Below are 13,401 nucleotides of genomic sequence, written 5' to 3' on the forward strand. Positions count from 1 at the left end.
GCCGCTGCTGGGTTTTCGGAGGTATTAAGTTGCTGCAGTGCTGTCAAAACTTCCGGGATGATACTTCCGTCCTTCACAATAAAATGACAACTCTGAATTGTGCAATAAAAGCATCTTAACTTCCATTTTTAGCCTATAGCACCACCTACTGGATGTTTTGTTAAATTACCAATTCTCATTTTCGATATCTTACAACTATTGCATGAAAATAAGCAACATACATACATTTTTATATATATATATATATATATATATATATATATATATATGCATATATATATATATATATATATATATATGCATGCAATAAAATACTATTATACTAAGATTTATAGTAAAAAAAAAAAAAAGTTCATAATTGTTCAAAAATTATATTTAATAACAATAAAAACAGACAAAACATTTAAAATAAATAAATAAATAAATAAATAAATAAATACAAATAAATTAAACATCTGAGCACCAAAAACACCAAAATTCATTATTGTTCAGCTCATCCTCCTCCCAGCTGACACAAGTGGTGTGAAACCACTTGTGGCAGTTGTCACACTGGACCCACGACACCAATCCCTCTGGAGCCTCTGGAGGTTCGGGTTCCCTGCACCGCCACACCGCCAGACTGTCGGCTCCAGTCTCCTCTTTGCAGCGGTGTGACCTACTCACAAAAAGAAAAGTGTTTTAAGAATATATATATAATAATAATAATTGGCATGCAAAGACCGTTAACATTGAGTACACTACCGTGGATGTCGTGGGCCCAACAGACAGGGAGGAGGAGGAGCTGGTTCTTTTTGCTGTATAAATAAAAATGTTTTGTTTACTTTTCACCATGGCTAATGTCACTAACATAAATATAAATCTTGCTTGTTTTTAACAGATTATATTAAGTATTTACAGTGGGAGGGAGAGGAAGAAGTGGACCCTCGCCCCAATCCTGCACCCGATGTGGAAGGCTCTAAAAGAATAATAATATTTTATTATTATAACAAGGTTTAATACAAGTATTTTGACTGATTGATATAATTTGCTGACCAGGAGATGGAGGGTGGTGGTGTCCCTCTGCAGGCAGGCTCGTCTGGGATGGTCTGCCGCTGGTGGCAGGCAGCTGGGAACCGTGGGAGGCACAAGAGGGGCAGAGGGTGCTGAGGGACCCGCGATGGAAATGCCGGAGCTGGTTGCTGGTGCAGCCCGAGGGGCCAAGTTCTTCTGCGGCTGGGGCGGGAGCCGCTAGGCAGGGTAGAGGAAGTGGCTGCCGGGCTGGTGTCTCTGGCCCGCTGCTGCTCTCGGTCTCTTCTGGCCAGAGCTTGGGCCTCCTGCCTTGCAGCACGGTCCTCCACCTCCTCGATGGTGTCGGACATCTCCTGGGCTGTCAGTATCCTGGCCTTGGTGATATTCCTCCTGACCTTGCCAGTGCTTTTGTTGTAGTTTATTTCGCCAGGAGGTGGGCCAGATCTACTGTTATCCGGCCTGATGTTACCAGGGGATGGGTGAGGTAGGGATTGGCTGGTGGATTCTGGGGATGAAGGATAGGGGCTGGTTGACTTTGGGGTGGGGGTATTATGGGGTGGGTAGGTGGACTCTGTGGTGGGGGTGGGGTGTTATGGGGTGGGTAGGTGGACTCTGTGGTGGGGGTGGGGGTGTTATGGGGTGGGTAGGTGGACTCTGTGGTGGGGGTGAGGGTGTTATGGGTGGGTAACATCAGGCCCAGCCCAGGAAGATGCCGATGGGGTTGGTGGAAGTGGTGAGGAGGTCCCACGCCCGGACGGCATGACCCGTGACCAGTCAATGGCCATCGGGTCCAGAGGGTAAAGGCCACTCTTCCTAAACCCAGCCACCACAAGCCCCGATCCTTCACCCTCTGGTATGAGTCCCTTAAGACCCTTGAAAACTCCTTCTTGGAAACCATGAAGGAGTGGTTCACCGCCGACAGATCTCCTGTAACACCAGAGAAATCTGCCTTCAAGGGTCCGAAGAAACTCACATCCAGTGGCTGAAGGATGTGAGGCGTATGTGGTGGCAGGCAAAGGAGAATGACCCCCCCCTCTGTGCCGTCCGGACAAGCTCTGGATCCAGGTGGGACATGTGGCCGTCCATTAACAGCAGCAGCGGGCGCTCCTGGGTGGCAAACTTCAGGAAGTGCCCGACAAACCACTTCCTGAACAGCTCACTGTCTATGTACCCTGCCTGCGACTTCCCGTAGAGGGCATTGGGAACTCCTACTTTATTGTAGGGGCCCCCTGGATATCCCCCCTTGTAGATGATAAATGGGGATATCCTCCCAGCCGCGTTCAGGCAGGCCAGGACAGTGATGTGCTCCCTTGTTCCCTGGGCCTGCCTGTATGCATGCTTGGTCCCCCGGGGCACGATGACTTGCCGTCTGTTGGTTTCCAGCTGAAACCCCGTCTCGTCACAGTTATAAATCTGACGGGGTTTCTCCCTCAGCACATGCTCCTCCAGGGTGGTGGTGAGGAGCCGGAAATAGTCTTCTATGGGCCCCCTCTTAGCACAGGATGCCCTCCCACGGTCAATGAAGTCTGGGGTCCTGGATGTTAGGCGATCTTTTTGCCGTTCCCTGAAGTTTATCCACCACGCCTGGCCAAGCGCGTCCTCTGCGCATCCTGGTGGCGGAGGTTGTAGATGGCCAGAGCGTGGGCCAGGACCTGAGGCTTTGTCAGCGGAAACCCATGCAGAGCAGAGTACAGACAGTACTCCACCAGGGAGTCTTCGTCTGCATGGGTGAGGAGGACCTCCGACAGATGGAAAAATCGGAGGCCACTCTTCCGCTGACTCGGTCACTCAGGCTGGACTTAGGGACCCCAAACCTCATGGCTGCCTGCCGTGAGAGAGCCTGCCTGCTTCCACCTCCTGCTTGGCCTGGTCCATTGCCTCTTGGGTCCATTTTTGGTCTTCCTCTCCCTCTTCCTCATCTGCCTGATGTTGGGCATCTGCAAATGCACATACATTCTTTTTAGAAATACATTAAAATTCAAAATTAGGTTAGGCATGTCATGTCTTGTTTAATAATAAGGTTGACAAAATCTATAAATTGCCACATCACATAGACACAAAAATACTTACCTTCAACCAAAGTGGCAATTTCTATATCCACTTTTTCTTTGGGCTTGATGCTCCTGTAAAGGAAATACAATTCTCTCACACTCACACACACACACACACTCACACACACACAGAGAGAGAGACACACACACACACATACACACTGCCTACCTTGTTTTCTACTGTTCCTCTTTTTTTATCTTCTCTGCTTCTGTCTCTCTTATTCCTTATTCTTTTCTGACTCACTTTCTTTATCTTTTCAGCCAAGCACATAAACCACACAAGAGTTGCTAAGTTACAAACGTTGAGATCCAAAACACATTACATTTTTGTCAACCTAGCTAGCTTATAAATGCATTATATTGGAGGTTAATCTAGCTATAACGTTATAACCACATTTACCAATAGCAAGAGCCACTACTGGCTTTTAACACAATATCCCCTCTCTCTCACACACATGCAGTTAGATGATAGTTAGCTAATACATGAATAAACGTGATGTTGCTGGGCTTATGGACAAGCGTACTGCCTAGACAGAGTCGTGTTAAAGCTAGCAAAAAAATGCATACTCATGCTAACGCTAAATCATATCAGCAGTACAGTAAAAATAATAAACTTTGTAGAGCGAAAGATCGCCGCCCGAGCGTCGCCCAAGCGTTTTTACTACTTTCCCTCATCAAAGTCACTTTCATATACTAAATAGACATGTAAATGTCCGTGTACATATACGAAATTTCATACATAGATTGTTTGATGGGTATAAATCAATTATACTTACATTTTTGGGCGATTGAAAATTCAAAGTACCGCGAAAAGACCGGAAAGCGCGTGACGTCGGAAGTGTCCGGATATGGCCAATAGCAGCAAGTGGTGTCCGAACGTGGACACAGTGACGATAGTGAAGTTATTTGTGGGTTAGCTCAGTCCTGTTAGCTGTGGTCGAAACAATCATACTAAAAATAACTGTATTAGTGTGTTAAACGATGTTGTAACCTCATAATGTTACCCACAAAGCTTTAGCATCAACATTAGCACATTGTAGTAACATCAAGCTGGTATCGATATTGAACTTTCAAACTAGATAAGATCTCTGTTGTATATGTGATAAAAAGTGGGATGTAATTAATCACAAAATGATGCTGAATGGCAAAAAAAGCAGTATTACGGTTACAAGCATTTTTTTCTGCGACATTGTATGATTTACAATTACTCCTGAACGTATCATCTTGGTGCCAGTATTCTGTCAATAGACAGTATATAATGGACCAATAGACCCCGTTGCTCTGGACGGAGACCAGTGAAGGCTATTAGAAGCACTTTTCCGGTGATCTCTTGCTTTACTGCGCAGCCTCCAACTGACAGAGACAACGTAAATGTGACGTGAGCAACGTGTCTGAAAGTTGGAAGTCTTCTGGTAGCTGTGCCAAGAGAAATCTCAATCATTCCCAATCTTACAGATACGGAGAGTGTAGGTGGATGTAAGGAGATAACATGGGCACAGGCTAATTATTGCTAATTAACATGCTAGTTAACATTAGTAATTAAACCTAAACAGCTCATGTAAGTTGAAACTGCCTGCGAACTTCTCCTGTACTATACGGTAATTCCTCTACTATGCGACTGTAAGTCACTTGGTTATGACACAATCGTTAGCTTATTTTTACAAAAACGTCTGCTACGGAGCCATAACGTGAGGTACAAGGTAATGGAGCCTTTTATACATTGTCGTGTTTCTTTGGAACTAAACAACGGACAAATAGAGTCTTCAAACATTTCTGATGTAAAGTTATTCGCAGTCAAGGACGGAAAAAAAAAAAATGGCGGTCAGTGGAATGCTAACAGGAGGTGATGGCCAGTTAGCAACAAAATGGCGCCATAGATGGCTCGAGTTCTGAAGCGAAGCTTACCCCCTTGGTTATGACACAATCGTTAGCTTATTTTTACAAAAATGTCTGCTACAGAGCTATAACGTGAGGTACAAGGTAATGGAGCCTTTTATACATTGTCGTGTTTCTTTAGAAATAAACAATGGACAAATAGTCTTTAAACGCTTCAGATGTAAAGTTATTCGCAGTCAAGTGACGTAAAAAAAAAATGGCGGTCAGTGTAATGCTAACAATAGGTGATCGCTTCGTAGCAACAAAATGGCGCCATCGGAGGTTCGCGTTCTGAAGCAAAGCTTACCCCCTTGGTTCTGACGGAAGTTAGAGCAACTGGAGGGTGAAAGGTTATATGACGCCACTGACGGGCGACTACCCGATCCGTTCAAACTGCACAATCCGTTCTGCGCATTCGCAAGATGTTCGCGCATGCGCTGTGGTACGATGATTTACGACACTTCCTGATCTGTTCCCACACTAGCCTCCACCGGGAAGCTAACGTTAGTTTAGCTAACAGCTAATTCACGTTAGTTTAGCTAATAGCTAATTCGGGCGGACCGCTAGGGGATTATATATATATATATCTGCCGTTAGCCTCCACTGGGAAGCTAACGTTACTTTAGCTAACAGTTCATTTGGCTAACCGCTAGCTCATAAAAATATATAACATAGGTATGGTCATTTTTAGACATTTTATAGCAGAAATGTTACATATTGTACCTTTTAATATAATTATCCCCTTTTTTGCCAAAAGTTGGATAAGAAGATTAATATCACACTCGTATCTGTCCATTACATATGAAGCTACAGACAAGAGAAGCTTAGCTCAGCTCAGTGAAAAAACATTGCTAGGCAATAACTTCCTGTAAAACCATAAGTTGTCATTTTTACACTTTTTTTTTTTGCTTTTGTGCTGTTCAAACAAAACTAGTCTAGATCAACGACAATTAATTTACCTGATAATTGCAGAAACATCCGTTGCCGCCTGATCTTCCCCTGGATGTTCCTTGCCTTGCAAAACTCCGTTGGTTTCAGAAAAAAAATTAACAGACTTGGAGGTAGCAAACTATTCGCTGAAAACGGCAAGTTCTGAAGAAAATTTGGATTTTGCAACAAGACAGGCCTGCTTGGTTCTTTCAGGAAATGATTGTAAAGATTTACAAAGAATATGTTTACGGCTTTTACTATTTAACTGGGATGTTTTGGGGATTGGCGTGGATTTGCTATGGACAAAATAGGCTACACACGGCAATACACTGGTAAGAGCAACTGGCGTTGAGGGTTTAACCATGTATCAGCTCATTTAAATAGCTCACGGTTTTGTATTGTGTGAACAGTTACCTTAATTTATTATTTTATGTAGCATTTTCTTTTGCAGGGTGCAAATGTTCCATCATAACAAGTTCTTTCCCGAGACCAATTTGCAGATTCAGTTAAGTGAGTAAAATTTTCTACACCATGTTAATGCTTCTAAGACTACTACGACTAAAGCTAAGGGAAATTATTGCTAAAGCTGAATAATGAGCTAAAACTTACTGAAGTTAAAGTCATCTGTTGCTCTATAAAACTCAAGGAAATTATAGCAACATGTAACGTTGATAATAGCTAACTTTTATTTAACCAACATAGAAATATTGGAAAATAAATATCTTATGCATGTCTGCTTTTGTACAAAATATTTAAAAAGCAAAAGTTCTCATATGCACTAAATCACCACTAAAACAACCATTTAATACATTTAATAATTCAAGATAAAAAGGGAGAAAAACAGGTACCCGTAGACATTTGTCTGCTTTAGCTGTAATTTCCCCTTGCGGGATTAATAAAGTATACATTATTATTACATTATGTTGAGTCAGGAAGAGCACACCGGTTTTTTATCATTTAAGTTTGGCATTTAACATCAAGACAGTTTATCACTGACTCATGTAGAACAAGGTTTTTCCTGGGTGATGATAAACATCAGATGATTCATGCATGAAATACTCATAATCACTTTTGTTTCACAGACTGTAAAAATAACAATATCACATAATCACAAAAATCAAAACAACAATAAATGCATAAAATAAAATATGAGTTAAAAGGTAAATAAAGGTAAAACTTAATCAAATTTGATTTTGAACCAGTTAAATGTTTTTTTTAAGCTTAAAATCAAAATAATTTATTTTCGTACACCACCAATGAGGTTATTTATCACTCCTGAGTGGTTTCACTTCAGAGAAATATAGTTTGCTATTTTACAAATCAGAACAGAACAATCATATTGTTTATACATATTTCCCAAGAGCAAAGCATGCCATTTGAAATTACAGCAGATTAAATGAGTCCAAGTGGTTGTTAGTCTGTGTTTTGTTTCACTAACAGAGTTTAACTCTCTCTCTTTCAGACATCTCAAAGCTGCTCTATTCTTCCGGTCCTCTGGATCACGGAGACGACAACAACACGTGGAATAACCAGTGGTAATGGTGCGTTCTTTTTGTCCACCGAAGTCGATTTACGAGTTGTTTTCCGGAGTTACAAACCGGAAGTTGCAAAAAGAACGCCACCGAGGTCGTATATACGACTCGTCAAGTCGTCTGAACTCCGAGGACCCCAAGTTCACTTTCAAAGATGGCTACGTCGTGCATCACACGTAGTAAACATTGTGGTTTTCTACAATTTTAAGCACTTTTGTCTTTGTTGTAACCAAATGAAGAAGTCGTAGCACTGTATACTGCTACCTATAGGCATGTCGCTACAGTCTAATTATGAGTTAAATACCGCCTAATTAGTAGCTTGTGCCGCTAAATTGGCTAGAGACGCTCGGTTGCTATATGACAACAACGGCTTTAAGCCGAGCCTTGAGCAGAAAGCAGAGCAGTAGCCTAACGTTAATCAAAACGTAATTTTCATGTATCAAGTATACATGCATGTATTTGTGTAATATGTCAATAACTGGGTGAATAGAATCCTAAATGTTACTAAAAATGTTACAAAAATCCATCTTTTCTCCGACTCGTAGTATTGTGTGACAAAAAGAATGCAACAACCCACGGTTATTCGTTTTCCGACATGGATGTGACGTCACACTCAAGCTACTAGTCGCGATTACAAGACAAAAAGAACGCACCATAAGGACCTCCCTACATATTCAGGTTCTCTGTACATTAGAAGGGTTTTTGCTGATAATTTACACTGATTATTCTGCTCAACAACTGCACACCAATACCTCCCACCCCATCTCCCACTGACACGTTAGACAGGAGCACATTACCATAAGAGAAAGATATGTCAATTTTGTGACTTACAATTCTATTGATAGATGAGTTTTGTTTATAAATTGTCCAACTTTAACAATCATATCTTTTAGGTCAGTTTTCATGAACCAAATGACACACCTCGACCCCGTTGTTGCACCTGGGAGTGACCTCATCTCCCTCTGGTAAGAGATCTACGGCAGGAGGGCTAAATTTGGGGCACACCACCAGAAAATAATGTGTCCAGCTGAAAGATCTTCGACAAGTGTACACACCTCTGTTACTGGCTGACAGCGATGAGAAAACCAGCGAGAAGTTTGGGTTTATCTCTGGATTTACTGTGGAGACATTCTGCTGTCATTTGGTAAAGTTGCTGAAGCTGTCAGAGGAGTTTTTAGACTGGTTGTATTTTGGACTGGCTCCAAAATGGGGGCTGGTCATCACTAAAATCATTGACAGTGCAGTGTAGGACAGCCTTCTCTCCTACTGAGTGATATATAACTTCTAACTGGACAAGTTGACTGCTAATACACGCTGTTTGTCCATCACCAGACTTTGAAATTTACTACACAATGAGCGGATGTCTTTTTCACCTTATGCAATCGTTCTTTCTCATTCTTGACCAGGAATGTTATGTCAAACTCTCGTCCATTTCTTTTGTTCATGTTGGAGCCACTGACACATGCTTATGTCTGAATTCTGGTGACTTTGACAACTTGGTTTCAAATCCTAAATGTGTCCATAATATTACATTGTGACTATGTGAGCAAAAATCAAAGTTAAAGTTAAGAAAAAAACATCCCTGGATATTATCTTACACTCAAAAACCTTATCAGAACTGTGGGTGTGGTTTGATCACATTTGATTGACAGTGGCTTGTCTTAAACAAACAACCTCACAACTGTCATCACATGTTGATTCTAATTTTGCTAAATCCTTAAAAATTTGCGGAATGGGAAGACCTATTTCACATGCCCCTAGTTCATATTTCCCATATTTACTGCTTGGATCAGCATGAAACTCTCCACGTTATCATCAGTACAAAAGATTAAGAACTCCCTTTGAAAATATCTAAGAAAAAAATTTAAGATACAAGCTTGTGCACAGTAAAACTTTAAGGTATATGTTAACTACGGCTCCCAAGGTGTACCCTAAGTACCCCCTGGGGTAAAGGTGCCCTTTGTTGGGAATCACTACAGGATGATCAGTGTGTGAAGTAAAGAATCTACTGTGTTAGAAATGTTATTCATTAGCCGCACCCAGTTATTAAATGGTTTGTTGATTTTCCTGTGAGAGGATTAGCGTCCAAGATCTATGCTAAACTGATGCAAGTATCCATAGCAGAACTCCCAATAGCAGGGAAATGGGAGCGAGAGCGGAGCACTGAGGGGAACGCAATTAATAGGGAGACAGTTTGGGACAACATTTTCCATTGTTTCAAGAACCCAAATCACCAGCAGATCCATTTCAACATATGTCATAGGACACACTGGACTCCTCAGAAGAGATACATCTCTAAAGTCATTCCCTATTGCACATTCTGTCAACCTGAACAAACTGGAACTTTCCTGCACAAGGTCTGGGAGTGTGAACAGGTGCAGGAGTTCTGGAATAAAACAACATCAATAATATCTGATGTGATAGGATGTCGATTTCCTACTGACCTGATTGTCTTTTTACTTAATGACAACTCTAAATTACACCTGCTTGGAAGACAGAAGAAAGTTAGGCTAGCCGGCTCAACCGCAACCAAGAAAATGATAGCTCAGCGCTGGCTCCCCCTCCCCCCCACTCGCTTTGTATAAAACAGTGGTTGGTGTATTTTCTAGACATAGTTATGCTTGAGCTCTCTACAGCAAGGATTAACAAAGCCAAATCATCAACTATAGATCTATGGAAAAACGCAGAGGCACAAGTATCAGTCCTAATGACCTCAGCATCACAAGAATTAGAGAAGAGTGATTAGGCAAGGTGTGATTTCTGTTTTTGCTTATTTGTTTATTTTTGTTTTCCTCAAGACCGCAGAGGGTGGGGATTTGGAGAGGGTTTTTGATCTTGTTCAATTGTGTTTGTCTGTTCTGTATGTTCAAAACTATAAAAATAATTAAAAAAATGTATCTAAAAAAAAGAAATGTTATTCCTTCATCACTAAACAATAATTTCTCACATAATAATAATAATAATAATAATAATAATAATTAGTACCTTTTAGCCTCTTATCCAGTCTAGAAGCATCCTAACATCACATTTTGTCTTTCAATAGGAAAATGGTATTCATTTAAAAGTCATAATTTAGGCCTTGCAGCGGAAATAGTCATAAAGTCTGCTTCTTTGCATCATCATCGGAAGAATGAATGAACGAGTAGGAAACCTTCCCAGTACATTTAGTGTTGGCCTCTTACTGAGAAAGTAATTACATTTGAGATCAGGTATGCATGTGGCATTTCAGTAAAAGCATAGAAACGTAAGGTGTGCACCACTCTCTGGAACACTGTTCATGACTGAACTTGTTTTCACAGAAAACAGAACCACCCAAGTTTCTGAGGTCAGATTGCTTATGTTTTCTGTCCTTGGAATGCATTAAGCACAATATGCCATAAAAGCTCTGAATGGTGATGTGTGGTCACAAAAAATGCTGTCTGACAGAAAGGTAAAGTGGTGAAAATATGCTTAAGACTTTACGTATTGATCATTTATGAGATGGAGGAGCCAATGGATTTACTCCTGATGACCAGGTTGATCAGTGTGTGCTAAACAAACCCCAGACATGTCCCTTCTTTTACAAAACATGTTCACTAAACAATCATTATTTAATAATAATTTGTACCCTTTTAAGGGGGCAATTCAGCAGTTACTTTTGAACGTTTTCCACAATGCAGGAATGTAAGTAAATTACTGAAAGTAAAAAAAATCCTAGAAGCTTATCAAACATGAAAAACAAACCAAATGATATTATGAAAGATGTATGTTCCCTGCATGATTAAGAGTCTCATTAACAATATTTATAATGGCAGCAAAATGCTATTAGTTAAAACTTAGGCTACAAATAAGACTTTATGGCTACCTAAGTAGTAGGCTAACACTGCTCGCAAAGGAGGGAGGCACTGACGTCAATTGATACCCAACAGATATTTACCATACTCTAACCAACACTAGTCTTGTTAGTCGGCCCAGCTTTGGTGGTAAGTACATTTAATTGTATTGCTGCTCTTTATTTAGGCTACTTTATATTATTTTTATTTATATTAGATCCTATTCCGTTTTCTGGTTAATTACAGGACTAATCTGCAAATTTTGCCTCAGAACAGATACTTATTGTAACACTGTGGATTGCATAGGGCGAATTATTAGCCTGTAATTAAAATTGTTGGACCTCTAATAGACTAAAATATAGGCAAATGTTGTATGTTGCAGACGTAGCCTTTTGAAATTCATAGCACCCACATGGCATAATCTTAAAGGTTATAGGCTACCTTAAAAAAATGTTTTGAGATAAATGTGCGTGTTTTTAGGTGTTACTAAATAGCTAAATTAATAATGTGGCTTAGGCTAATCGGTAGGCCTGTTAGTCAACTTTACTGATAATCAATAGAAACAGCTGGCCTGTGTTGCGTCCTCTGCAGATGCTCCCAGTACCCCTGAACATAGCTGTGGCCACAGTGTTTGTGCTGAGCTGCATGTGTGCCGTGCCGCTGCAGGGCCAGAAGCCGGCTCACGTCGACCCCCTGACGGCCCACCGGTCGAACCCGCAGTGCTGGGACTCCTCCTCGGCTCTGCTGCTGGAGATGCGCTCCCCGAGGATCGCTGACACGGTACCCGCTTTCTGGGACCTGATGCTGTTCCTCAGGTCGTCAGACAACGGCAAACACACGGCGCTGTTCTGGGACCTGGCCCGGGTCTTCTGGGACCTCTATCTAGACTGCGTGCTGTCCAGGAGTCACGGCATGGGGCGGAGACACATCACCGCTTTACACTCCCTCGTCACTGACAGTAAGTCCATGGTATTCATCTTAATATGGGACTAGTTATAGCTCATATATCATATCACTGCTGTCTATTTTTCTAAAATGTCTTTATTAGGTTATTTATTTTTATTTAGCCCATTTTATGCTACTTTACAGCCTACTTCAACTTCACTTCATTTGACATCTTAAAATAGGCTATGTGTTACTTTGCAGATTCAGATTATGAATACAAATTATTAATCAACTAATAAATGATGATCTATTATTATAGAATAAGCCATCCAGCAGTAGTTAAAGTAGTTAAAATTGGACCCAACTTTCTTTATCAGCTGCAAATTGATGATATGTTTATACACAATAACCCATCAATAATCATAATCCAATAATATGGCTATTTTGAAATGTGTCATTCTGCATAATGACTTGAATACATTTAACTAATACCTTAAGTAGGTTTGCCCCAATCACTCAACATACTAAAGCCTTAATGTGTGTGTGTGTGTGTGTGTGTGTGTGTGTGTGTGTGTGTGTGTGTGTGTGTGTGTGTGTGTGTGTGTGTGTGTGTGTCCTTTATAGAGCCCTTCAGATTCAACAGTTCAGGAGCAAACTCTCGTGCGTGGCTCAGTGTCAGAGTGATGCCCAGAGGACACATCAAGACCCTGAAGACCAAGCCTAAATCCCACACACACTACCACAAATAGTATATCAAATATTTAAAGTATTTAACTATAATATACTAACAGTTAAGCCTACTTAAAGGGTATTGGTGGCTCGCATGAGTTTTGTAGACATATTTTATAAGTGATAATGCACAATAAGGTGTCCTGATAAATAAACATAACGCGCATGGTGGAGGCCTCAGCTGATGCTATTATTATTGATATTAAGACACCTTGAGGTGTATTATGTCTTTATATCACAGTCCACAGAAAGGGAAATTGTTAACTAATTTAAAAAGTTAGTAGTTTGTTTAATCCTTCATCCATGAGTGTTAACTGGTAACACTGCATAAATAACTGTATTGTTGCTATGGTTACCTGCAGTTCAATTCACCTTTCACACTGATTCCAAATGGTGATCAAACATTTGAATTGTATTGTGTGTTTTATTTGCTATCATATGTTCCTATAGGCTATGTGATATTTCCCAATCAAAATGTTTGTATGTGATGATGTAGGATGACGTGTTTTTTTATTTTAAATAGAATAAATTAATGTATCATGGCTGTAAGTTGTATATAGGCTATTTTTAATAACTTTG

The 13,401-nt window shown here is 40.7% G+C and overlaps 1 protein-coding gene across 1 annotated transcript; it reads left to right on the forward strand.

Moving 5' to 3' along the window:
• The first annotated feature begins 11,261 nt into the window (after positions 1-11,261).
• LOC114564673 (protein FAM237A) lies at positions 11,262-13,282 on the forward strand. Its single transcript, XM_028592160.1, has 3 exons — positions 11,262-11,358; positions 11,800-12,166; positions 12,718-13,282. The coding sequence occupies exons 2-3, from the start codon at positions 11,800-11,802 to the stop codon at positions 12,840-12,842; spliced, it is 492 nt and encodes a 163-aa protein (XP_028447961.1). The 5' UTR covers positions 11,262-11,358; the 3' UTR covers positions 12,843-13,282.
• The last annotated feature ends 119 nt before the right edge of the window (positions 13,283-13,401 follow it).

The sequence above is a fragment of the Perca flavescens genome, chromosome 11 (assembly GCF_004354835.1).
Source record: "Perca flavescens isolate YP-PL-M2 chromosome 11, PFLA_1.0, whole genome shotgun sequence".
Lineage (NCBI taxonomy): Eukaryota > Metazoa > Chordata > Actinopteri > Perciformes > Percidae > Perca > Perca flavescens.

Coding starts and splice junctions, on each gene's coding strand:
- LOC114564673 (XM_028592160.1), top strand. CDS start 11,800: ATGCTCCCAGTACCCCTGAACATAGCTGTGGCCACAGTGTTTGTGCTG. Junction 12,167..12,717: donor ACACTCCCTCGTCACTGACA/GTAAGTCCATGG, acceptor TGTCCTTTATAG/AGCCCTTCAGATTCAACAGT.